Consider the following 25,341-nt stretch of genomic DNA (forward strand, 5'->3'; position numbering starts at 1 on the left):
CAGGAGGCAGGGGCTTGGGGCTGGTGGGTGCCAAAGACAAGGCCAAGGATCAGTGGGGTCCCAATTAATCGATCCCATCATGTGGGCTGCAGTGGGTTCCACAGAGGAGGGAGGTGACTGCTGGGGCCAGGGCACACAGGGCATCCGGGTGGGGGGGTGGACCTCTACGGGAGGACCCAGGATGCCTGGCGCCTGGGGGTGTCCGAGAGCAGATCGCCGAAAGCGGCCTCCGGGAAAGAGGGGCCTGGGGACAGAGAGAGAGACACAGGCGTCTACAGTCCTTGGAATCCGTCTTTATCGGGGCGATCATCCTTCGCCTTCGCAGGTCTGGGGTGTTCACGGGCCGCCCAGAGCCCCTTACGCGGGCCAGCCCCTGCCGTGGGCACCAGGACCGATGCCTTGCCGACCTGGACCCTCCTTGGGCCTGGCTGGTGTCCCCACGCCGCACTGCCCACTCTCTTGGTCCTCTGGGGCCAAGGGCCCCACCGGGTGGGGTCAGGGCTCCTGGCTTCGGGGCGAGGTGGAGCCGTCGGTATCCTGCCCTGAGACGGAGGCCGGGGCACCCGCGCTGCGCAGCTCCCGGGCCAGCTTCTCAGCCAGCTTGCGGAAGGGTGGCCGGCGGGCGGGCTCTGCCTCCCAGCAGCTGCTCATGAGGACGTGCACGGGGCCTGGACAGCCCTCGGGGGGCTCCATGCGATACCCCTTCTCCACGGCTTCCGACACCTCCTTCAGTGACTGTGGACAGCAGGCGTGGGCAGGGGTCAGGGCCACAGCCTCTGGACCTGCCCGGAACCCAGTGCCTCCCTGGGGCCCCCTGCTCACCATTTTAGGGTACGGAGCCCGTCCATATGAGAAGACCTCCCAGAGCAGCACCCCAAAACTCCAGACATCCGACTTGCTGGTGAACTTCTGTGGGGCCCGAGACAGGGGTGAGGAGGGACCCCTCAGGGTTTCTGCTCCAGCCTCTGCTTCCTCCAGGAAGCCCTCCTGGGTTGACCCTCACTCTCCGGTCTCCTAATTGATTCCTCCCCCAACGCCGCCCACAATCGAGTCTAGCTCAGCCTTCATGCATGAAGGAAGCCTGGTCATTATTCACCTCAGTCCTGAGCCCATGCCTTTTTCAGAGATGGAGAAACTGAGGCCCAGAGGGAAGCTAAAAGGAACAATTACGGGCCAAGAGCTTCCTGGGGAGGCGGAGCCATTGCCCTTGGAGTTTCTGAGAGGCCAAGTGACATAGCCAGGGTCATACAGCAGAGCTGGGGGGACCCCAAAGCCCCAGGGGTGTGTGAAGGAGGGCTCACCCCGTGTTTGAGAGCCTCGGGCGCCGTCCACTTGACGGGCAGCCGGCTCGAGTCCAGCCCTTTCCGCTCTGCTTTGGCCAGGCCAAAGTCGCTGACCTTGGCCACCAGGTCCTCGGAGACCAGGATGTTGCGGGCGGCCAGGTCGCGGTGCACCAGCTTCTTGCTCTCCAGGTACTCCATGCCCTCGGCCACGTGCCTGGGGGGAGCAGGGGGCAGTGGGGGCTCAGGTGCCAGGACGCCTGCATTCACGGCTCAGAAAGCTCTGGGTGCCTGGGCCACAAGCTCAGAAAGCCTCCCTGCCCCGTGCCTCAGTTTCCCCTTGATGGATCTTGGAATCTGCCCCCCGACGACCCCCACGCCCCGGCACCCTGAGAGCCCCACTTACAGGGAAAACTGCAGGAGCTGAGCGGTGTTCACGAGGGCTCGGCCCCGGGTCCGCAGAAAGTTCACCAGGTTGCCCTGTTGGGGGTGGGAGACAGCCGTGGGGGATGTTAGGGCTGCTCTGCCGTGTGGGACCCCCTCCCCGCCTGAGCCCCGCCCCACCTTGCTCACGTGCTCCATGACAATGTACAGCCCCTGGTGCAGGATCACGCCCAGGAGACGCACCAGGTTCTTGTGTTGCATCTTCCTGGGGGCGGTGGGGTGGGCGTGAGGGCGGGGCTGGGACCCCCCATCCCAGGGTCCCCAGCCCCCACCCCGGGACTCACGTCATGACGGCCGTCTCATCCAGGAAGGCCTGGGCCGTCACGTCGCACTTGATATTCTTCACGGCCACCTTTTGCCCCAGGTACTCACCCTGCAGGACGGCTTGGGGGTGGGGGCGGGGAACGGGGTGAGATCAGGACCCCCAACAAACAGCGACAGAGAGACAAACGGACAGGCCCGCTCACACCGGTGCCCATGTAACACTCACACAGCTGCGGGTCCCCAGACCTTGAAACGCAGCCCCCACGCTCCTCATCCCCCCCACCCTCACAAGCTCCAGACCCAAGATCAAAGAGAACCGTCTGGTCCTGGCGCGGTGGCTCACGCCTGTATTCCCAGCACTCTGGAAGACTGAGGCAGGCAGATCACCTGAGGTCAGGAGTTCAAGACCAGGCTGACTAACATGGAGAAACCCCGTCTCTACTAAAAATACAAAACTAGCCGGACGTGGTGGCACATGCCTGTAGTCCCAGCTACTCGGAAGGCTGAGGCAGGAGAATCGCTTGAACCCTGGAGGCGGAGGTTGCAGTGAGCCAAGATCGCGCCATTGCACTACAGCCCGGGCAACAGAGCGAAATTCCATCTCAAGAAAAACCAGAAAAAAACAAAACAAAACAAAAAAAAACAAAAACAAAAACAAAGAGAGAACCATCTAAGCCAGGGGTCTGTGAACCTCCACCCCCCAGGGGCCAAATCTACCCTGTCAATTCTTTTTGCAAGACCTTTGAGCTCAAAATGTTTTTTGCATTTTTATTTTTAAAATATTGATACAGGGTCTCACTCTCTCACCCAGGTGAAGTGCAGTGGCATGATCACAGCTCAGTGTAGGTTCAAATTCCTGGGCTCAAGGGATCCTCCCATCCCAGCCTCCTGAATAGCTGGGACTACAGGCATGCTCCACTGTGCCTGGTTATTTTTTTTTTTTGTACAGATGGGGGTCTTGCTATGTTGCCCAGGCTGGACTTGAACTCCTGAGCTCAAGGGATCCTTCTGCCTCAACCTCCCAAAGTGCTGGGATTTCAGGCATGAGACACCACGCCTGGCTGGTTTTTGGGTTGTTTTTTTTTGAGATGGAGTCTCGCTCTGTCGCCCAGGCTGGAGTGCAGTGGCGCTATCTCGGCTCACTGCAAGCTCTGCCTCCCGGGTTCACGCCATTCTCCTGCCTCAGCCTCCCGAGTAGCTGGGACTACAGGCACCCACCACCACGCCCAGCTAATTTTTTTGTATTTTTTTTTAGTAGAGACGGGGTTTCACCGTGTTAGCCAGGATGGTCTTGATTTCCTGACCTTGTGATCCACCTGCCTCGGCCTCCCAAAGTGCTGGGATTACAGGCGTGAGCCACGGCGCCCGTCTGGTTTTTGCATTTTTAAGTGGTTGTAAAAACAAATCAAAAGATGAGTACTGTTTCAGGACATGTGAGCATTATACAAAATTCAAATTTCTGGCCCATAGTTTTCATGGCCATGCCCATATGTTTACATATTGTCTGTGGTTGCTTTCACTCCACAAGGGCAGGATTCAGCAGCTGTGACAGCAGCTTCCTGACACACGAAGCAAAAAATATTATTACAGAGAGTCTGCTGACCCCTGATCTAAACCCCAGAGTCTTCCAGAATAATAATTTCAGGGAATGGTGTTCCAAACATTCCAAACAGAGGGACTGACCATACAAGACCCTGGCAGTGTGAAGTCACTAACATTGACTGCTTGAGTTCATTGACCCCTCATGACAGCTGCCATTACCCCGTGTTCCAGAGGGGGAAACTGAGGCTCAGAGGATTTGCGTGTCTTCAGTTGCACAACTAGTAGGTCGTTAAGTATGGGTTTGAATTCAGCTCTGTGACTGCAAAGCCTCAATATGCACCTCCCACCTTCCTTCAGCACCCCCAACCCGGTCCACCACTCACCTCCAAATTCTCCCTCTCCGATCTGCGCTCCCAATGTCAAATGCTGCAAGTTCAGTAACCAGCCCGCTGTGGAGTGAAGACCCAGTCAGAGGGGTAATGGGCCCCCCAAACCCTCCCATTGGGGGTTCTACTTGGTGAGAGACTAGGTGAAGTCTCTCACAGTGCTGCAGCTGTGGATACACATTTGAATGGCTGCTGGACCTGGCAATGCCCCTAGGACGTATCAGAGACACCCCACTCCTGGTACCAATTACTGTTGTTGCAACAGAACTATCTCAGGTTGACCTGAGCAAAGACGGGCTTACAGGAGGGATAGTGGTGTGAATGGTCAAAGCTGGGGGCCTGCCTGGCTGAGACCCTCAGATTCCACATTTGCCTTCCAGGAACTCCCTGTCAAGCTTAGGGGGCAGTGCCAGGAAACACTTCAGGTCTCAGAGATAAGAGCTGCCCTTTTCTCTTTGGCTCTCTTGTCCCTCCAAATACCTGCTGGGCTCTTCCCTACACAGTTCTTTACCTCTGACCACTCAGAAACACACACAGAGCAAAAAAAAAAAAAAAAAAAAAAATACATGGAGACCCATAAAGGTTCCAGAATATTCCAGGGCTCTGGCCTCCCTGACCCTTCTCCCAAGCACTCCTGTGTTGTCCCCTCCACTGTCCTCTGGTTGGTTCTGCAGGCGTTCTCCTCTCCCTCCAGAAAGTGACCCCTCCAAATGCCATGGTCTTAAGGGATCACTGGTCAGGGTGATGCTAGTGTCCACCTAGGTGCCATCCCTGATGGATACAGATTTCCCTAGGAGAGGCGTACTTTCGAGGAGACAGACATGGGGTGGGAAGAGGCATTTGCTTTTGACCTTAAACACTGAGGATTTCACTACTCAGGGGCTGGAAAAGCATTTCAGGTGAAGGGAACAGAATAAACAATGGCTCAGAGGCATGAAGGAAACGATGATCACAGTTGACCTGGGAGGGGTGGATGCGTGGAGGAAGGGCTTTGCAGATGAGGCTGGAAAGGTGGCTCAGGCCATGCGGGCAGGTTCTGGAAGGTAGTGGAGCTGCCGGGCCTCTCTCCCTGGAGGCACGATTTCATGACAGAAAGATAACCTTGAGGCCGCACTCAAGGCCTGGGCTGGAAGGGGGACTCGCCCTCTGGGAAGAAGGCAATCTGATGGGAGGGCCTGAGGCTGGACTGTGGGGAGGGGAGGGGAGCAGATTCACCAGGTGTTGGTAACCTGGCCAAGGAGGGAATGCTGGAGGGTGGGGTGGGTGGAGGTTCAGGGCCAGGTTTCTGGCTCAGATTGTGAATGATGGCGAAGCTGGGGACCTATCAAAAAAAGGACTGATCTGTGTCTGTGGGTACCCCCAAGGCAGCCCACGTCTTCTATCCCATAGTTGGGCATGGAGACAGGCTTGGGTGATCTGGCCTCAGAGGCGCGGGGGCCCCAGGGCCTTTCCTCCCGGGCTGGGCTAATGCGGTCAGGGAAGGGGGTCTGCCCTCCTGGGCGTCCCCTACCCCTGGCCAGCTCCTCCTCGGCAGACTTGGTCCCGTGTTTCCGCTTTGGTCTCACCAGCTTGGTGCAGATAGCGCCCTTGTCCTTGCTGTAATGCTGCAGGATGTGGGGACAGCCATGAGCCCAGCCCCAGGGCGGGGAACCCCGGCATCCTGTCCCCTTCCTGGGTGGCCTCTGGGGAGGGTGGGTGGGACCGGGGAGGAGGAGAAAGGCTGGTTTCCATAGGAACGGGAAAGGAAGCAAGCCAAAAGGAGGGGGAGTCCTCTGGATTGGTATCAACTTGGGGGGGTCCTGGGGGTTCCCAGAGGAGTCACCCTAGTCCCTGGAGGTAGACCCAGACTGACTCAGACCACCTGTAGGATGGGCGGTCCATAGGGATCAACCCCTGCCCATTTCTGCATTAAGGAGAATCCTACTGTGAGGTCCTCCTGTCTGCCTATCTGAGATGGGATGGGGGCCTGGGGGGCCCCAGGGACTACCCCCTTCATCTCCACATTGGGGAAGCACAGAGCTCAGGGGGGTCCCGGGCGATCAGCACAGAGGTAGGGATGGTGCCTGCCCAGCTGCTGGGGAAGGGATAGAAGTCAGGTGACGGGCCCCTCCATCTCTACATAGGGGAGTCTCCAGGGCTGCAGGGACGGGGTGGGGCCTCTGGATGGCAGCACCTCCACCATGTCCATGAGGTTGCAGAAGAACACGGCCTCATCGATGGTGAGGTGGCCGTCGCGGTGCAGCACGCGGTAGTGGATGACGTCACGGCCAAAGCTCACGCACAGGACGTAGTCGCCAGGATGGCGCGCGGACTCCCGCACCAGGAACAGCCCATCCTCAGGTGGCTGCAGCTGCTGGACAGCCTCCTGACCCGAGATCTTCCCGTGGAACCACCTGGGGCCACAAAAGGGGTGGGTTGGACCAGGCTGTGGGGGGCGATCACCTACTGCCCCCCACTCCAGGCCCCTGTCCCGCCCACTCACGGCATGAGGCTGAGCTTGGGGTCTGTGGAGAGGGCCTCCCGCTCCCGCAGCGCCCCAGCTGCCAGCAGCCCCTCCTGCCCGCTGGTGTGGTGCTTGACGCGGTACCAGCTCTTGTTCTGCCAGGGAGGAAGCACAAGGTTGATGTGGGGGGTGTGAGGGTGGTCCTGGTGGAGCCCCCAGCCCCCACGCACCCACACCCTGGCCGCCTCTCACCTCGCAGGCCTCCAGGATGGTGACCACGTCGCCCTTGCGGAAGGCCAGCTCCCCTGGCTTGGGGCGGGTGTGCTCGCATTTGGTGATGCACTGGGTACCCGGGGCCCAGCGCCTCTGCAGAGAGGGCCAGGAGAGGGGCGAAGGGAGGACATCACGGAGATGTGGGGAGCAGAGGCATGGGAGGGGAAAGAGGACAGGAGGGAGAAAGACATGGAGATTGGAGAAGAGCAGAGAGGCAGAGAAAACAGATGCAGACATCGGGGAAGGAACGAAATGGGGTGAACAGCGCTAAAAGAGAAATCGTAAAGTCACAAAGAGAGGACAGGGACAGAAGGTCAGGAAGCCAAGATGACTGAGAAAGGCCAGGCAGAGCCCAGCAGAAGCAGGTAGAGGGCAGAGAGTACAGCCGTCCAGGAAGGGGGCTAAGGGTGTGGCTGGAGTTGAAGAAGGACCCGGGGGATAGAGGAACCAGGCTAGACACACTCACCGTTGGCATCCTGGCTGAGACAGGCGGGGGGTGCCAGGCTCGGAGGAAGCGGGGGCTCACCTGGGGAGGGGGCAGAGTCCAGGTGGGAGTTGGGCTGGGACCCAGGGTCCAGTTCCCACCACTTCCAGCCCAGGCCAGGTGGGGGCAATGGCCAGGTAGGGGCAATGACCAGGCAGGCAGAGAGCCCCCGAGAGGCATCCTGGGTGGGACCCAGAGCTGGCTCCCCAAGTCCCTTTGGGGAAGTGATCTTTACCCGGGGAAGTTCTTTAGCAGAATCACAGCCATGAAATGCCCGCCAGGAAAGCAGGGAGCCTCGCCCCGCCATCGCCCCCAGAGGGAAACTGAGGCAGGGGAGAGGAGCACTGAGCAAGTGGCCACAGTCGGGGACGCTGGGAATGGCCTGCCACAGTCCGGGCGGCTGGCACGGGAGGTAGGGAGCTGGGTGCCACTGGACCGAGCCTGGTTCTTCCTCTTTTCTGGTAAGTAGGCAGGGGCAGGGTGGGGAAATAGGGATGAGTCAAGGTCATTCCCAAAATTCTCTGACCGTGGGGTGGACTGGGGGCAGGGGTGGGTCCAGTAGCCCTGCTGGGCTCCTCCGGCCACCCGCTGAGCCTCTCTGATCCCCCCAAACCCAGGACAGACACACAAAGTCGCTCACTGCTGCAGGGGTGGGGGACCCTCCCTGCCTCCCCCATCTCCAGGACCGCTGGTGGCTGGGAAGTGGGCGGTGCTGGGGGGTGAGTCTCAGCCCCTCCAATATGCACCTCCCCTGAAATCCTCCAGTCCCACGTGTACTCACACGCATACGGATGCATGTACACGCACAGAAACACACGGGGCTCGGACACAGGTGCGCGCAGACAAGCAAATGACCACGTCCACCTGGAAACAGGTGTGCGCACACGTCCCCGCGCGTCCGCGCGCATAAGCGCTCCACACCTGGGAACGTGCGCACCTGTCCCCCGCCCCCGGCACACACACAGCCGCCCCACACTGAAACACCTGGGCGCCAGCACCGGGCCACTCGGGCACGCAGGGCGCTACGCAGGGCCGCGCACACGCTTCTCGGCCACACGCGCACAGCCCTCCACGTGGACGCGCGGGTACACACGCCCGGGGCTCGTAGCCGCGCACACTCGCACCCAGGAAACCCCCGCCGCCACCACGCCGGGTCCGATCTTCTCTGAGCACCCTCCGCCCCAGCCGCGCAACCGCCGCGCGCCCGGGTCGCGCACACTCGCGCGCACACCGGCCCTTCCTGCGCACGTCCCGGACCCACCCCCGCCCAGAGCCCTCGGGGTTTCCCCCACCCCGGCCTCGGGGTCTCTCCACCTCTCCCCGCCGAGGTGCTCACCTGCTTAGGGGGCGCCCCCGGGCCGCGCCCCGCGCCCGCCCCCAGGAGGGCCTCCGCGAGCCGGCTGCGCACACCGAGGCGGTCCCGGCTGCACAACTTGGAGCGAGTTGCTCCGTTTCCTCATTTTGGGGGCGAAGGAGGGTCGGGGAGTAGGGGGAAGCGGGAGGCGCCGCGGCCTGGGAGGCCCCCGCGGGTCCTAGCGCCGGCCGCACTGCAGTCTGCTCCGCGCGCCGCCGCCGCCGCCGGCCCCTCCCCGCCCCGCCCCCGCGGCCCCCGGCGCCTCCCGCGCTCCCCGGGCGGGGTCCCGGGGCGCGCGCGGGCGCCACGCCTGGCCTTGACCCGGCCCTGTCGGGCGTGCACCCCCCACACACCCTGGGAAGCGGGGTTCTTGGAGCGTGGAATGGGTGCCGCCAGCGCGCGTGGCGGGGGCCGGGGGTGAGGGAGAGTGAGCTGCCCGTCCGGGGAGGTAAGCAAGGCGCCAAGCCCGGACACCCAGAGGATCCTTCGTACTCTGCAATTCCAACTCCCTCAGTGCCGCCCATTTTAGCACCCACCGTCTCAAGGGCTATTGGTGGTTGTCAAAAAGCCTTCAAAAATGTCACTCACTATCTATATCCTTATCATAATCATCAACATTAAGGGAAAATTGGGGTAACAGAATCATCGGGAACTGTAATCATCCGGATGCAAATTTCTTAGCGCTGCCCTCCTCGGAGGGTAAAAGGGGGGCCTGAGAGTTGGGGGGACCTGGCTCTGCCCAGAGGTAGGCGCTACCGCTTTTCCAGCAGGGATTTCCTCCCCCATAGGGAGGGTGGGGGCCCCACCCACTTTCACCTCACAGAACAGTTTGATCTCACTTGGTCTTGGTGGACAGGACCCTGGGCCCCACCGATGGCTTTGTGGTTGGGGTGACCAAACCGCCCAATCCGCTTTCACCCAATGCAGGCCTTTATTTTTATTTTTTATTTATTATTATTATTATTTTTTATTTATTTATTTTTTTTTTTTTTGAGACGGAGTCTCGCTCTGTCGCCCAGGCTGGAATGCAGTGGCCGGATCTCAGCTCACTGCAAGCTCCGTCTCCCGGGTTCACGCCATTCTCCTGCCTCAGCCTCCCGAGTAGCTGGGACTACAGGCGCCCGCCACCTTGCCCGGCTAGTTTTTTGTATTTTTTAGTAGAGACAGGGTTTCACCGGGTTAGCCAGGATGGTCTCGATCTGCTGACCTCGTGATCCGCCCGTCTCGGCCTCCCAAAGTGCTGGGATTACAGGCTTGAGCCACCGCGCCCGGCCTATTTATTATTATTATTATTATTTTTTGAGACGGAGTCTTGCTCTGTCGCCCAGGCTGGAGTGCAGTGGCCGGATCTCAGCTCACTGCAAGCTCTGCCTTCCGGGTATACGCCATTCTCCTGCCTCAGCCTCCCGAGTAGCTGGGACTACAGGCGCCCGCCACCGCGCCGGGCTAGATTTTTGTATTTTTTTTTTTAGTAGAGACAGGGTTTCATCGTGTTAGCCAGGATGGTCTCGATCTCCTGACCTCGTGATCCACCCGTCTCGGCCTCCCAAAGTGCTGGGATTACAGGCTTGAGCCACCGCACCCAGCCATATTATATATTATTATATTATATTATATTATATTATATTATATTATTATATTATATTATATTATATTATATTATATTATATTATATTATATTATATTTCCCAGGCCATCCAGGATGCTCTCTCATCTCACTAGCATCAATTTAATCCCAGCTGCAGGCTGGGCCCAGTGGCTCACGCCTGCAATCCCAGCACTTTGGGAGGCCTAGGTGGGCAGATCACCTGAGGTCAGGAGTTCTAGACCAGCCTGGCCCACATGATGAAACCCCGTCTCTATTAAAACTACAAAAATTAGCCGGGCATGGTGGCACACACCTGCAATCCCAGCACTTTGGGAGGCTGAGGTGGGTGGATCACAAGGTCAAGAGTTCAAGACCGGCCTGGCCAAGATGGTGAAACCCTGTCCACTAAAAATGCAAAAATTAGTCTGGTGTGGTGGTGGGCGCCTGTAATCCCAGCTACTTGGGAGGCCGAAGCAGAGAATTGCTTGAACCTGGGAGGTGAAGGTTGCCATGAGCCGAGATTGCACCACTGCACCCCAGCCTGGGCAACAGAGTGAGACTCTGTCTAAAAAAAAAAAAAAAAAAAAATAGAGGTGGGATCTGGCTATGTTGCCCAGGTTGGTCTCAAACTCCTGCACTCAAATGATCCTCCAACCCGGGCCTCCCAAAGTGCTGGGATTCCAGGTGTGAGCCACCACGCGATCTCAGCTCACTGCAACCTCTGCCTCCTGGGTTCAAGCAATTCTCCTGTCTCAGCCTCCTGAGTAGCTGGGATTACAGGCACGTGCCACCACACGCAGCTAATTTTTGTACTTTTAGTAGAAATGGGGTTTCACCTGGTCAGGCTGGTCTCAAACTCCTGACCTCAGGTGATCCACCCACCTCAGCCTCCCAGAGCGCTGGGATTATAGGCGTGAGCCATGGCGCCTGGCTTACCGGCCTCAACTTTCTTTCATGGGGTTGTAATTTACTATTAGAAGATCTTTGGGGAGGATGTCCCCGTGTCTATGGTTTTAGCAGCACCCACAGCTTCATGGATCTGGCTGTGGGATAGTCTAGGGTGTGGCTCCCCAAAAGGCTGGGGACGCTGCAGCTGTCCTGTCACGGTCACTGCGGGCCCACCATCTATGGCAAACCACCATCACTAGAAGTGTCAAAATACCTGCAGCGGAAAACCCAGCCACCTAATGTGCTTCTCACCGGAAGCTGCTGCTGACCACAGGTGCTCCGCCGAGGTCTGCCTTCTCTTTGTTCGCGAGGGAAATGTCCCTGCATGGGAGGGACATTTAAGACGCTCTAGCACCCCATGGAGACTTTCTCCTCTTCCTCTCTCTGCAAATCAATGATATTTAGTGTCAGTCCTCCCAAGGAACCCCAGGGCTCCTGGCAGGAGGCCTCACCCCGGAAGAAATAATAAGAGGAACCAAAAGGGTCTTGAGCCCAGAGAAGGGCGGACTTAAGGAGCTGGTGTTGGGTTTCCAAATCGTCAAGGGCTGGCCTGGGGTGCAGGGAGCTCCCCCAACTGGGTGGGGACATAGACACTGAGCTGTGCCTGACTCTCAGGGATAGATTTGAGCCTGCGGTTTATCTGAATCAGAGCCACAGAAGGGGTAACTTCAGGGGGGGGTGAGCTCCCTGTCCTGGGAGGCATCCAAGAATTGGCCACTTTGCTTTTTTTTTTTTTTTTTTTTTTTGAGACGGAGTCTCGCTCTAGCCCAGGCTGGAGTGCAGTGGCCGGATCTCAGCTCACTGCAAGCTCCGCCTCCCGGGTTTACGCCATTCTCCTGCCTCAGCCTCCCGAGTAGCTGGGACTACAGGCGCCCGCCACCTCGCCCGGCTAGTTTTTTTTTGTATTTTTTAGTAGAGACGGGGTTTCACTGTGTTAGCCAGGATGGTCTCGATCTCCTGACCTCGTGATCCACCCGTCTCGGCCTCCCAAAGTGCTGGGATTACAGGCTTGAGCCACCGCGCCCGGCTGCTTTTTTTTTTTTTGAGACAGAGACTTGCTCTGTTACCTGGGCTGGAGTGCAGTGGCGCTATCTCGGCTCACTGCAACCTTCACCTCCCAGGTTTAAGCGATTCTCCTTCCTCAGCCTCCTGAGTAGCTGGGATTACAGGTGTGCACCACCACGCCCGGCTAACTTTTGTATTTTTATTTTTATTTTTTTTGAGATGGAGTCTCACTCCCGTCACGCGGGCTGGAGTGCAGTGGCGCGATCTCGGCTCGCTGCAACTTCCGTCTCCCGGGTTGGAGTGATTCTCCTTCCTCATCCTCCTGAGTAGCTGGGATTACAGGTGCCCGCCACCACGCCCAGCTAATTTTTGTATTTTTAGTAGAGTCGGGGTTTCACCATGTTGGCCAGGCTGGTCTGGAACTCCTGACCTCAGGTGATCTACCTGCCTCGGTCTCCCAAAGTGCTGGGATTACAGGTGTGAGCCACTGTGCCTGGTGCAAATAATTGGCCACTTTGAATCACAAAGACTCTAGGTTTCTTTCAGGCCTCAGAGGTGGCCGCACCTGTTTCTAATGCCTCCTGCCGAGGAGCTGGGGACTCACCCCTCCCTTATGCCAGCCTGAGTGGGTAGACTGGACTCGCAGATTCCCCCAGTCCTGAACTCCCCACCCTCCACCTCTCATCCTTGGTGACCCCCTGTCAACTTGATTTCAGAAGTTCTCTGATCTGCAGATCACCCTCCTGTTGCAGGCTGGTGACAGAGCAGTCCCCTTTCTGGTGTCCTGGCTGCCTCCAGATCTTCACCTTTCCCTGCATAGCTAAGGGATGGAAATGTGATGGTGGCCCTCCCTCACTCTAAATCCTTCCATGGCTCCCCACTGCCTGCAGGCGAGAGCCTAAAATGCTCAGCCTGGCATCCAGGGCTCTTCATGTTTGGCCTCCAACTGATCTCCCAGGTCCCATTTTTTCTTCTCCTCTCACCAGGGAACTAATATTCTAGTGAGTCCGAACTGCAGGAGTTTCCATGCCTTTGTGCTGGCTGTTACCTCTCCCCTGGAATGCCCTTCCCCCGGTGTCCAGCTGGCCTCTCCAAGCTCACCCTCCCATGTGCAACTCACGTGGCAGCATTTGGGGAAAGCCTTCCTCGAGGACATCCCGACACTTCCTAGAGCAAGGTCCCCCTGAAAGGGCCCCTTGCTAGAGGCACTAGTTCTCTTGTCTCACTGTGTGGTGGGTGCGAGCCTGGCCATCTCTCTTTGGTCTTGTCTCACTGTGTGATGTGTGTCAACCCGGCCGTCTCTCCTTGGTCTTGGTGACTGAGCCCATTAGCTTGCCCGAGAAAGAGGCCAGACTGGAGGAAACACAGCCAAGAAACAGGGAGAGACACTGAATCCCAAGGGAAGGACTGGTTCCATATCCTTGGAACAAGCGATGCCTGGAATTCACGTGACACCTAGTTTTAGCAGCCAGTGTTTCTTTTTTGATTTCTTCCCGAGGGGGTTCCTGCCACTTACAAACAAAGGGATTCTTAATACTCAAAATAGTACCAGAAGTGGGGAGTTGACATTAACAGACTAATGTGGAATTGCTGAGTCAAATTAGATTGCCCTGATCCCAGCTGGGAAGAGGGATGCCTTGAGCTTCTCTTTCCATAAGTCCGTAAATCCGTCTTCCATTCCCTGAGTCAGGCGGCAGTAGGCTTCTGCCCTTTGCAGTGGAACAGCCCAGTGGACACAGTAATCTCTTCACCTCCTCCCCTTCTTCTTCTTCTTTTTTTTGAAACAGAGTCTTGCTCTGTTGCCCATACTGGAGTCCAGTGGCACGATCTCGGCTCACTGCAACCTCTGCCTCCCGGGTTCAAGTGATTCTCCTGCCTCAGCCTCCCAAGTAGCTGAGATTACAGGTCCCCGCCACCACGCCTGGCTAATTTTTGTATTTTTAGTAGAGACAGGGTTTCACCATGTTGGCCAGGCTGGTCTCGAACTCCTGACCTCAAGTGATCTGCCCGCCTCGGCCTCGCAAAGTACTGGGATTACAGGCGTGAACCACCACGCCCGGCCTCCACCTCCTCCCCTTCTTGACTGCTTTTCTATTTCTTTCCTATCCCAATCTCACCATTCTTCATATCCCACTCTCCTCCCATAGATCCCCCTCTGGTTGTCATAATCTGCCTAACCCACTACTCTCCAAATTCCTAGAGATCACTGGGACCAGCCTTCTCATTTTAGAAGTGGAACAGCTGAGGCCGGGCATAGTGGCTCACACCTGTAATCCCAGCACTTTGGGAGGCCAAGGCAGGCAGATCACCTGAGGTCAGGAGTTCAAGACCTGCCTGGCCAACGTGGCAAAACCCTGTCTCTACTAAAAATACAAAAATTAGCTGGGAGTGGTGACGGGTGCCTGTAATCCCAAGTACTCGGGAGGCTGAAGTAGGAGAATCGCTTGAATCCGGGAGGTGGAGATTGCAGTGAGCTGAGATCGTACCACTACACTCCAGTCTGGCAACAGAGTGAGACTCCATCTTTAAAAAAAAAAAAAAAAAAATGTGGAAAGTAGAACAGCTGAGACCCAGAGAGGCGAGACTACCTGTCCTTAGTCACACAGCTGGCCGGGGGCTAAAACTCAGGCCTGTAGACTCCCCCAATTGGATTGCAAACTTCTCTAAGGCACGGCACCATTCTTATTCTTCTCTACAAATACTGTTGGAAATCGTAGTAGGCAATGAACATAGTAGGTGATGAGTCACGTGACAGGCACTTTACATAATTTATCAATCAGGGCTGGGATTGGCTGCCTGGGATGGAGAACTCCAAATGCTAGAGGCTTGAAATGGATAGAAATGCATCATGACTGAGGCAGGCAATGCTGGACAGTGTCAGGGACCCGGGCTCCTGCGTCTTGTTCAGCCTTTTTCAGCACATGAATTTCCAACTCTTTTTTTTTTTTTTCGAGACGGAGTCTTGCTCTGTCACCCAGGCTAGAGTGTAGTGACACGATCTTGGCTCACTGCAACCTCCACCTCCTGGGTTCAAGCAATCCTCCTACCTCAGCCTCCCGAGTAGGTGGGATTATAGGCACCTGCCAGCCACCACGCCTGGCTAATTTTTGTATTTTTAGTAGAGATGGGGTTTCACCATGTTGGCCAGGCTGGTCTCGAACTCCTGACCTCAGGTGATCCACCCGCCTTGGTCTCCCAAATTGCTGGGATTACAGGCATGAGCCACCATGTGCAGCCTCACAACTGAGCTTTCTGAACCTGGAGGACAGGCCGGGGTGGGGGGGGTGCCACTGCAGCCGGACGTGGGGACACCCGAGCCACTGTGGCCTCCGTGGAAGTCGTCCCTTGCCTAGCCAGTCCTTGACTGGAGTCTGCAGTTAGATCACACTGCCCCAATTAGCATGCCTTTAAATTTAGCTTTCTCCCCCCAGCCAGGGGACTCCGGGATTCAGAGGAGGAACGCTGGCTCTTTCGAGGAAAAACGCTGCATCACTCATTCTGCAACCGCAGTCGCTGTCTGCCAGGCCATTCTCGATTCCTTGAGCGAAGGGTCTCTTGGGGCGAGCTGCTTTGGGTGCCTTTGCTGGAAAACCCTTGCCCCGTCTTCCTCGTCCTTAAGATGCAGCCCGGCAGGTTGTTTTCCAGCCATGTTTGCAGGTTTCATCCGTGGAGACTGGGTCTGCGTCACATCCGGCCTTAAAAGCTTCCCGGCCAGGTGCTGTGGCTCATGCCTGTAATCCCAGCACCTTGGGAGGCCGAGGCAGGTGGATCATCTGAGGTCAGGAGTTTGAGACCTGTCTGACCAACATGGTGAAACCCCGTCTCTACTAAAAAAACACAAAAATTAGGCCGGGTGCGGTGGCTCACACCTGTAATCCCAGCACTGTGGGAGGCCGAGGCGGGCGGATCACAAGGTCAGGAGACCGAGACCATCCTGGCTAACACGGTGAAACCCCGTCTCTACTACAAATACAAAATATTAGCCGGGCGTGGTGGCGGGCGCCTGTAGTCCCAGCTACTCAGGAGGCTGAGGCAGGAGAATGGCGTGAACCCGGGAGGCAGAGCTTGCAGTGAGCTGAGATTGCTCCACTGCACTCCAGCGTGGGTGACAGAGCTCTGTCTCAAAAAATAAAAAATAAAATAAAATAAATAATAAATACATAAAGTTTAAAAAGAAAACAAAAACTCGGCCAGGCGTGGTGGCTCACACCTGTAATCCCAACACTTCGGGAGGCCGAGGCGGGCGGATCACGAGGTCAGGAGATCGAGACCATCTGGCTAACACGGTGAAACCTCATCTCTACTAAAAATACAAAAAAATTGCCAGGCGTGGTGGCGGGTGCCTGTAGTCCCAGATACTTGGGAGGCTGAGGAAGGAGAATGGTGTGAAGGGAGGCGGAGCTTGCAATGAGTGGAGATCACGCCACTGCACTCCAGCCTAGGTGACAGAGTGAAGACTCCATCTCAAAAACAAAACAAAACAAAAATACAAAAATTAGCTGGGTGTGGTGGCGCACGCCTGTAATCCCAGCTACTTGGGAAGCTAAGGCAGGAGAATCACTTGAGCCCAGGAGGCAGAGGTTGCAGTGAGCTGAGATCAGGCCACTGAACTCCAACCTGGACAATAGAGTGAGACTCTCAAAAAAAGCTTCCTATGGCTCCCACTAAACTCAGCGTGCCTCCTAGCACTTCATTACCTGTGCAGTCCAGTGGCTGTCACCTCTCTGCTCCCAGCTTCTCCCTTGTCTCCCAAAAGCTCAGGCATGGGGCAGCCACAGGACCTTTGCACATGCTCTTCCCATCTCCTAGTACTATGTCCTTCCCCCAGCTCTTCTCAGTTCCAACTACTTCTCTGCACTTTCAGCTTCTCCAAGACACCCTCCCTGGCCACCCCATAGTGGCCACCCTTGGTCACTCTCTATTGTGAAAGCCGGAATCCCCACCTGTTATCCTGTCTCGCTTTTTATTGTCAATCTCCCTCTGTCCTTGCTTCCCACGACAGACTATATGTTCCTAGTGAGGGTAACAACCAGCCCTGGCACCGGCAACCATTTAGGTCTGGAGCCTGGCACATAAAAGACCCTTACAGAACAAATAAACAGAAGCAGATAAGAGGGTAAAGTCTGAGGAAGGAGGCCCGGCATGAAGGCTCACGCCTGCAATCCCAGCACTTTGGGAGGCTGAGGTGGGAGGATTATTTGAGCCCTAGAGGTGGAGACCAGCCTGGCCTATATAGTGAGACCCTGTCTCTACAAAAAGTAAAATAAATTAACTGGGTGTGGTGGTGCATGCCTGTAGTCCCAGCCACTTGGGAGACTGAGGCAGGAGGATCACTTGAGCCTGGGAGGTGGAGGCTGCAGTGAGCTATGAGTATGCCATTGCACTCCAGCCTGGGCAGCAGAGCAAGACCCTGTCTCAAGACAAGAAAAGAAAAGAAAAGAGGAGGGGAGGGGAGGGGAGAGGGGAGGGGAAGGGAGGGGAGGGGAGGGGAGGGGAGGGGAGGGGAGGAGAGGAGAGGAGATCAAGTAAGGAGAATGGGAGATACACATTATTCCGGAAGACAAGCCATGTCTACTCAAGAGCAGCTCCTAAATCTCTCCTCCAGGATCCCTCTTCATCCTCCCATGACCTCATCCTCTAACTCAGGGCCCAGCAAACTGTCTCTGTCCTGCTGGCCTCTGTCCCAACTGCTCAGCTCTGCCACTGCAGGGATGCCATAGATAACATGGAAGCCAAAGACCATGGCTGATTCCAATAAAACTTTATTTATGGACATGGAAATTTGACTTTTATATTGCTTTTTCCTTTCCTTTCTTTCCTTCCTTTCTTTCCTTTCTTTCTCCCTTCCCTTCTCCCTTCCCTTCTCCCTTCCCTTCCCTTCCCTTCCCTTTCTTTGACAGAGTCTCACTCTATTACCCAGGCTGGAGCACATTAACGTGATCTCGGCTCACTGCAACTTCTGCCTCCTGAGTTCAAGCGATTCTCATGTCTCAACCTCCCAAGTAGCTGGGACTACAGGCATGTGCCACCACACCCGGCTAATTTTTGTGTTTTAGTAGAGACAGGTTTCCTCATGTTGGCCAGGCTGGTCTCGAACTCCTGACCTCAGATGATCTGCCCATCTTGGCCTCCCAAAGTGCTGGGATTACAGACATGAGCCACCATGCCCGGCCTCATATTACTTTTCATATGTCGTATAATATTATGATTCCGTTTTCCTTCAACTATTTACAAATGTAAAAAAACAATTTTAGCTGGAGGAGTTGTGCAGATACAGAGAGCAGGTTGGACTTGGCCCTCAGACTGTAGTTTGCTATCACAGTCGTTATTTTCTTATAAGTAGGTGCTTTTTTTTTTTTTTTTTGAGATGGAGTCTTGCTCTGTCACACAGGCTGGAGTGCAGTGGCGCGATCTCGGCTCACTGCAAGCTCCGCCTCCCGGGTTCACGCCATTCTCCTGCCTCAGCCTCCCGAGTAGCTGGGACTACAGGTGCCCGCCACCGCGCCTGGCTAATTTTTTGTATTTTTAGTAGAGACGGGGTTTCACCGTGGTCTCGATCTCCTGACCTTGTGATCCGCCCGCCTTGGCCTCCCAAAGTGCTGGGATTACAGGCATGAGCCACCGCGCCCGGCCCTGGTGCTTTTATTTTTTAATGGAGTCTCCCTGTGTCGCCCAGGCTGGAGTGCACAGGCGTGATCTTGGCTCACTGCATCCTCTGCCTCCCGGGTTCAAGCTATTCTCCTGCCTCAGCCTCTTGAGTAGCTGGGATTACAGGCACGTGCCATCACACCCGGCTAATTTTTGTATTTTTAGTAGAGACGAGGTTTCACCATGTTGGCCAGGCTGGTCTTGAACTCCTGACCTCAAGTGATCTGCTCGTCTTGGCCTCCCAAAGTGCTGAGATTACACGTGTGAGCCACTGGCTGTATTTTTCAATCTGTTAAATTAAACCTGCTGATACTCATGGCCTGTAATAAGCTCTCAAGAAGTTTTTAAAAAAATAAAACTCTACCGCTTCTCGGCCTTTTGCCTAAGATCAAGTGTAAAAATAAAACCCAAAATATATAAATAAAGCTCCTCAACTCAGCGATGAGTCCCTCAAGGGTAAGTATATTCTTGTTGGTATGAATAGCAGCTGAGATTTACAGGGTGTTTTACTGTGTGCTGAAGACAAAGCAATATAATGTGCCTCTCCTCAGGGGTTGCTGTTGCTGTTTTCAAGCATTTACCTCCATATTTCAAAATAATGTGTTTTACACATCCCTTGATTTATCAGTTGGATGTTGTCCATTGACTTCCTATTCCTGAAGGTCAAAATTTAGCTCTCTTAGGCATTCTGCGCCCCCAATAGTTAAATCACAATTTTTGCTTAAATGAAAATTCAGTGCTTATACTATATATTAATATAAATATTATTGACAGTGGAGCAGTGTATCCTAAGAACGTTATTTTCTGGGACCTGCTTTTTTATTTCCCTGGAGTTAGTCATCGCCTTGGTTTTATGTGTCTGTGACACTTTCTTTCCCCCAGCCTCTCCACCAGAACTGGCGTCTCCACTCAGGACTGGTTGCTCCTACTGCCCAGCTGTGATCCTGGCCCCTCTCTTCTTCAGCACAAGGGGATTCTTGGGATGTAGCTCCTGTTTCTTGGGCGTGGGTCTTCCTGTTTCTTGGTTTGGTCCCTTGTTTTAGGAATGGGCACCCCCTAGGGTTTCCAGAGAAAGTGTTTTCCTCCTACTCTCCTGGGTAATTAGTGGTTTGGCTGACAGTATTGTGGGTGGATAATTTTCTTTTGCCCCATGTTTTCCAGCTTCTAGTCTTGGGCAGCTGAATGATCAGAAGTTGTCCTGTTTCCTCATCCTTTGCCTGTCCCATGGCTATTCTCTCTCTCTCTCTGGAAGCTTGTAGAATCTTCTTGTTCCCTACATCCTGCACTTTCACAGTGGTGGGTTTGGTGTGGGTCTATTTTCAACTATTGTGCTGAGTACTTTGTGGGCTTTTCATGTGTTCTCTTCCTGGGAAACTTTCTTGAATGATATCATTGGTGATTTCTTCCACTTTGGTTTCTCTGGTGTCTTTGTGGAACACGTTATTGTCATAGGGTGGACTTCTTGGATTGATCTTCTCATTTTCTTGCCTACCTTCCTCCCATCCTCCGACTTTCTACTTTTTCTTCCAACCCTTCTATTGACATTTTAATTTTGACTATTACTTTTTTTTTTTTTTTTTTTGAGACAGGGTCTCACTCTGTTGCTCAGGCTGGAGTGCAGTGGTGCAATCACAGCCCACTGTAGCCTTGACCTCCAGGGCTCAAGCGATCCTTCTGCCTCAGCCTCCCAAGTAGCTGGGACTACACGTGCCTGCCACCATGCTGGCTAATATTTTTTATTTTTAGTTTCACTGTGTTTCCCAGGCTGGTCTCAGACTCCTGAACTCAAGCGATCTGCCTGCCTTAACCTCCCAGAGTGTTGGGATTACAGGCATGCACCACCATACCCAGTGACCATCAGAGTTTTCATTTCCAAGAGCTCTTTGTGGTCCTTTTATCATTCCTCTTGGAAAGACAAACTTGGCCGGGTGTGGTGGCTCATGGAGATCAGGAGTTTGAGACCAGCCTGGGCAACATGGTGAGACACCCTCCCCGCATCTCCAGATAATATGTAAATAAATAAAATAATTTCTCAGCCAGGTGCGGTGTCTCACGCCTGTAATCCCAGCACTTTAGGAGGCTGAGGCTGGTGGATCACCAGAGGTCAGGAGTTCAAGACCAGGCTGGCCAAAATGGTGAAACCCCATATCTACGAAATATACAAAAATTAGCCAGGTGTGGTGGTACACACCTGTAATCCCAGCTACTCGGGAGGCTATGGCAGGAGAATCACTTGAACTTGGGAGGTGGAGGTTGCAGTGAGCCACGATCACATCACGGCACTCCAGCCTGGGCGACAGAGGGAGACTCCATCTCAAAAATAAAAATAATAATAAATAAATAAATAAATAAATACAGGCAAACTTATACTTGTTTCCTGGCTGTTATATCCTCTATGATCTCTCTGAGGATAAGATGCATACAGGTTTTGTTTTTTTCTGTTCTGTGTTTTTTTTTTTTTTTTTTTTGGAGACGGAGTCTCGCTCTGTCACCCAGGCTGGAGTGCAGTGGCCGGATCTCAGCTCACTGCAAGCCCCGCCTCCCAGGTTTACGCCATTCTCCCGCCTCAGCCTCCCAAGTAGCTGGGACTACAGGCGCCTGCTACCGCGCCCGACTAGTTTTTTGTATTTTTAGTAGAGACGGGGTTTCACCGTGTTAGCCACGGTGGTCTTGATCTCCTGACCTCGTGATCCGCCCGTCTCGGCCTCCCAAAGTGCTGGGATTACAGGCTTGAGCCACCGCGCCCGGCCTCTGTTCTGTGTTTTAATCAGGAACATAAGGATTTTTCTAGAACTGTTTTCTTCTACCCTCTTTGTCTCTCCTTCAAGTTACTTTTCTTTTCTCTTTGTGGGTTTTGGTCTCTCTGTTGACTAACAATTATGACAGAGTGCTACAGAGCTCACGGAAGCCTCCTCACCACGGGGCGGCTTCACTGTGGGGTGGTTGGCGGGTTGGGGGTGGTCACTGGGCGGGAATCCCAAAACATTAGCAGCATCTGGAAGGCTTTTCTCATAGCCTGGCATCCAGCGTTCTAGAAGCCACAAGAGGGTACGCATCTGGGGTCACTATTTTATGTGTGACTTTAATGGCCTAGGTTTTTTGTTTATTTTTGTTTTTGTTTTTGTTTTTTTGCAATGGCACGGTGTTGGTTCACTGCAATCTCTGCTTCCCAGGTTCAAGTGATTTTCCTGCCTCAGCCTCTCAAGTGGCTGGGATTACAGGCATGTGCCACCAAGCCCGGCTAAGGTTTTTTTTTTGGTGGAGATGGAATTTCACCATGTTGGTCAGGCTGGTCTTGAACTCCTGACCTCAGGTGATGCCCCTGCCTCAGCCTCCCAAAGTGCTGGGATTACAGGCATGAGCCACCGTGCCCGGCCTGGTTTTTTTTAAAGACAGGGTCTCACTCTGTCGTGCAGGATGGAGTGCAGTGGCATGATCATAGCTCACTGCAGCCTCGACCTCCAGGGCTCAAGTGATCCTCCTGCCTCAGCCTCTCAAGCAGCTGGGACTACAGGCATGGATCGTCATATCTGGCTATTTTTTGGTTTTTTTTTTTTTAGAGATGGTGTCTTGCTGTGTTGCCCAGGCTGGTCTCAAACTCCTGGGCTCAAGTGATCCTCCTGCCTCAGTCTCCTGAAGTGCTGGGATTACAGGCATGAGCCACTGCACTTGGTCTTAATGGCCCATTTGCAGAGCCCCTCCCTCATCCCTGCCCTCCATGGAGCCTGGGTCCCTGTGCCTGAACCTTTCTGTGCAGCAAGCATTTTAAAATGCATTTTCTTACTGAATTCTCACAGCTCCCTGCACGGTTGGTGCTACCAGTTTGTCCCCAGTTTTATGGAAGCTTAAGACGGTAACATGAGCTGTCCCCACACTCCAAAGCTGATAAGTTAAAGGACCACGCTGTGACTAAAGCCCGGAGCCCAGAGTCCCCCTCACTGCGTGAAGTGACGGCTTCTGGCTCAGCCTTGGCTTCCCCAAGGAAGGCGATGAGTGTTTGTTGATTGTCTACGGAATAAATGTCAACATCCTCAACGGGAGAAATGGAGAAACCACATGAATGGTGGCCCAGCACACATCACAGGCGTTCAACACACATACGGAATGAATGAGCAGCTGAAAGAACAGGAGTTGAGGCCGGGCGCGGCGGCTCATGCCTGTAATCTCAGCACTTTGGGAGGCTGAGGCAGGCAGATCACCTGGGGTCAGGAGTTCGAGACCAGCCTGGGCAACACAGTGAAACCCCGTCTCTACTAAAATACAAAAAAATTAGCTGGGCATGGTGGGAGACGCCTGTGTTCCCAGCTACTTGGGAGGCTGAGACAGGAAAATCACTGGAACCCAGGAGGCGGAGGTTGCAGTGAGCCGAGATCATACCATTGCACTTGAGCCTGGGTGACAGAGCGAGACCTTGTCTCAAAGAAAAATAAAATGTGTCTTGTAAGGTCATGAGAAGAATTAAGTTAGATCGTAAGCACACAGTAAACAGGTGATGAATCAATGTCGTTATGATACCCAGTGAAGAAAAGCAGGAAGCAAGATGGTATAAATGATCCACCCATAAACAACCAGGCATTCAAGAATAGAAAGCGGGATGTCTGGGCGCGGTGGCTCAGGCCTGTAATCCCAGCATTTTGGGAGGCCGACGCGGGTGAATCACCTGAGGTCAGGAGTTTGAGACCAGCCTGACCAATGTGGTGAAACCCCATCTCTACTAAAAATGCAAAAATTAGCCGGGCGTGGTTGCACACGTCTGTAATCCCAGCTACTCGGGAGACTGAGTCCAGGAGACTCACCTGAACCCGGGAGGCAGAGGTTGTGGTGAGCCGAGATTGCACCATTGCACTCCAGCCTGGGCAACAGGAGCAAAACTCCGTCTCCAGGAAAAAAAAAAAAAAAAGAAAAGCAGAAGGGAAATGGAGTGTTCACAGTGGCTGATTGTTTTGTGATGGTTTTGTTTTCCTTCTTCCATTTTTCTGGATTGTCCAAGTTTTTCATAATGGGAAAAACCCAATTCACAGTAAAAACATTTATGTGGAAAAAATACATGTAACATTAAATTTGCCATCATCATTTTTTATTTTATTATTTTTATTTATTTTTTTGAGACGGAGTTTTGCTCTCTCATCCAGGCTGGAGTGCAGTGGCACAATCTCGGCTCACTGCAACCTTGGTCTCTGGGTTCAAGCGATTCTCCTGCCTCAGCCTCCCGAGTAGCTGGGATTATAGGCGTGCGCCACCACACCCAGCTAATTTTTGTATTTTTAGTAGAGACGGGGTTTCAAACTCCTGACCTCAGGTGATCTGCCCGCCTCAGCCTCTCAAAGTGCTGCGATGACAGGCGTAAGCCATCGCACCTGGCTGATGCTACCTAATGCATTTCATGTGCAAAACTTGGGAGGGACCATTTTCCACCCAGGGTGGCTTCTCCACCTTAATTAAGACCTTAAGTGGGTCTTAATCCGATCACTCGAAACATCTTCTCTGTCCCAGAAGCTAACCCAGGGAGGCATCCCGGGACAAGACCAATCTTTTCCCAAACGCCCCCTGAGCCTGGCCAGGGAGATGCTGCCTGCAAGGCTGATTGTGACTGGGCCGGCGGACTCAGGGCATCTTAGCGGCCGCCTCTCCGTCCTGTCCTGTCCCTGACCTTGCAGATGCAGGTGACAGCCTGCCCTTCCGTTTTTGTCTTTCCAGCCCCGCCTGCCGGATTGGGTTCCAGCCCTGCCCACACGCCGGGTATCATCCCGCCCACACTCACCGATGTCGCCTAGCAACCCGGCTCGCCGCCAGCATCCGCAGCCCAGGTCCCCGCGCTCCAGTGCTCTGGCGGGGAGGGAGGGAGGGGTTGCCTCTCCAGCCCCCTGCAGCCCGGTGTCTTCCCGCCACCCGCCGGCCTGCTCCGGGGACCGCGGCCCAGTGGGACGAGGGCTGGGCAGGACGGGTCAGGAGCGACTGCTTTTCAGGCCCGTGGGCTCCGTAGCCCAGACGGTCCCTCCATCTGCACCCAATCCTTTTGCTAACCAACTGCTTGATTTTGCTGTCGCGCCGCCTAAACTTGGTTTTTTGGAGTTGCTAGGAGGGCCGACTTAACTCTTTGTCAGCGGGGCTGGTTTTCAACCACCTGGTGGTGGGAATCCTGTTTGGCTTCCCGGGGAGCCGGGGATGGGAACGGGAACCGTGGGTGGGAGGCTTCCGAGAGCCGCCTCTCCCAGAGCGTAAGGGAGGAAGCAGGCTGCCGGTAAGGCCTGGGGTTCACAGCAGGGGACGAGGTGCCTCCCACCAGGGGCTACTGTGACCGCCAGGCCTGCCAGGGCGTGCCCCTTCCCCTGTCCCTTCCCTCTGTCCCCGCAGCCTTAGCTGTAGTCTCTCTCCGGTAATGAGATGGAGACAAATTTGAGACAGAGTCTCACAGTGTTGCCCAGGCTGGAGTGCAGCGGTGCGATCTCAGCTCACCACAACTTCTGCCTCCTGGGTTCAAGCGATTCTCCTGCCTCAGCTTCCAAGTAACTGGAATTACAGGCGCCCACCACCATGCCCAGCTAATTTTTGGTATTTTTAGTAGAGACAGGGTTTCACCATGTTGGCCAGGCTGGTCTCAAACTCCTGACCTCAAGTGATCCTCCCGCCTCGGCTTCCCAAAATGCTGGGATTACAGGCACAAGCCACTGCTCCTGGCCGA

General features: G+C 54.7%; 1 protein-coding gene across 14 annotated transcripts; it reads right to left on the reverse strand.

The window, feature by feature from the left end:
• Nucleotides 1–277: 277 nt before the first annotated feature.
• Nucleotides 278–24,812, reverse strand: MATK (megakaryocyte-associated tyrosine kinase). Of its 14 annotated transcripts, XM_028839927.2 has the most exons (15): nt 8,453–8,672; nt 7,898–7,980; nt 7,352–7,574; nt 7,099–7,158; nt 6,612–6,725; nt 6,399–6,514; nt 6,090–6,309; nt 5,427–5,520; nt 3,914–3,979; nt 2,009–2,108; nt 1,845–1,929; nt 1,687–1,760; nt 1,302–1,497; nt 823–909; nt 278–735 (listed from the first exon to the last, which is right to left on the reverse strand). In XM_028839927.2, the coding sequence occupies exons 3-15, from the start codon at nt 7,421–7,423 to the stop codon at nt 496–498; spliced, it is 1,524 nt and encodes a 507-aa protein (XP_028695760.2). In that variant the 5' UTR covers nt 7,424–7,574; nt 7,898–7,980; nt 8,453–8,672; the 3' UTR covers nt 278–495. The 14 variants fall into 14 exon arrangements, with proteins under 14 accessions (XP_028695760.2, XP_014977961.3, XP_077835589.1 ...); XM_015122475.3 differs by lacking the exons at nt 7,352–7,574; nt 7,898–7,980; nt 8,453–8,672 and adding exons at nt 11,259–11,390; nt 24,421–24,812; XM_077979463.1 differs by lacking the exon at nt 7,898–7,980 and having other exon boundaries at nt 1,854–1,929.
• Nucleotides 24,813–25,341: the final 529 nt, after the last annotated feature.

The sequence above is a fragment of the Macaca mulatta genome, chromosome 19 (assembly GCF_049350105.2).
Source record: "Macaca mulatta isolate MMU2019108-1 chromosome 19, T2T-MMU8v2.0, whole genome shotgun sequence".
In the NCBI taxonomy this organism is placed as follows: Eukaryota; Metazoa; Chordata; class Mammalia; order Primates; family Cercopithecidae; genus Macaca; species Macaca mulatta.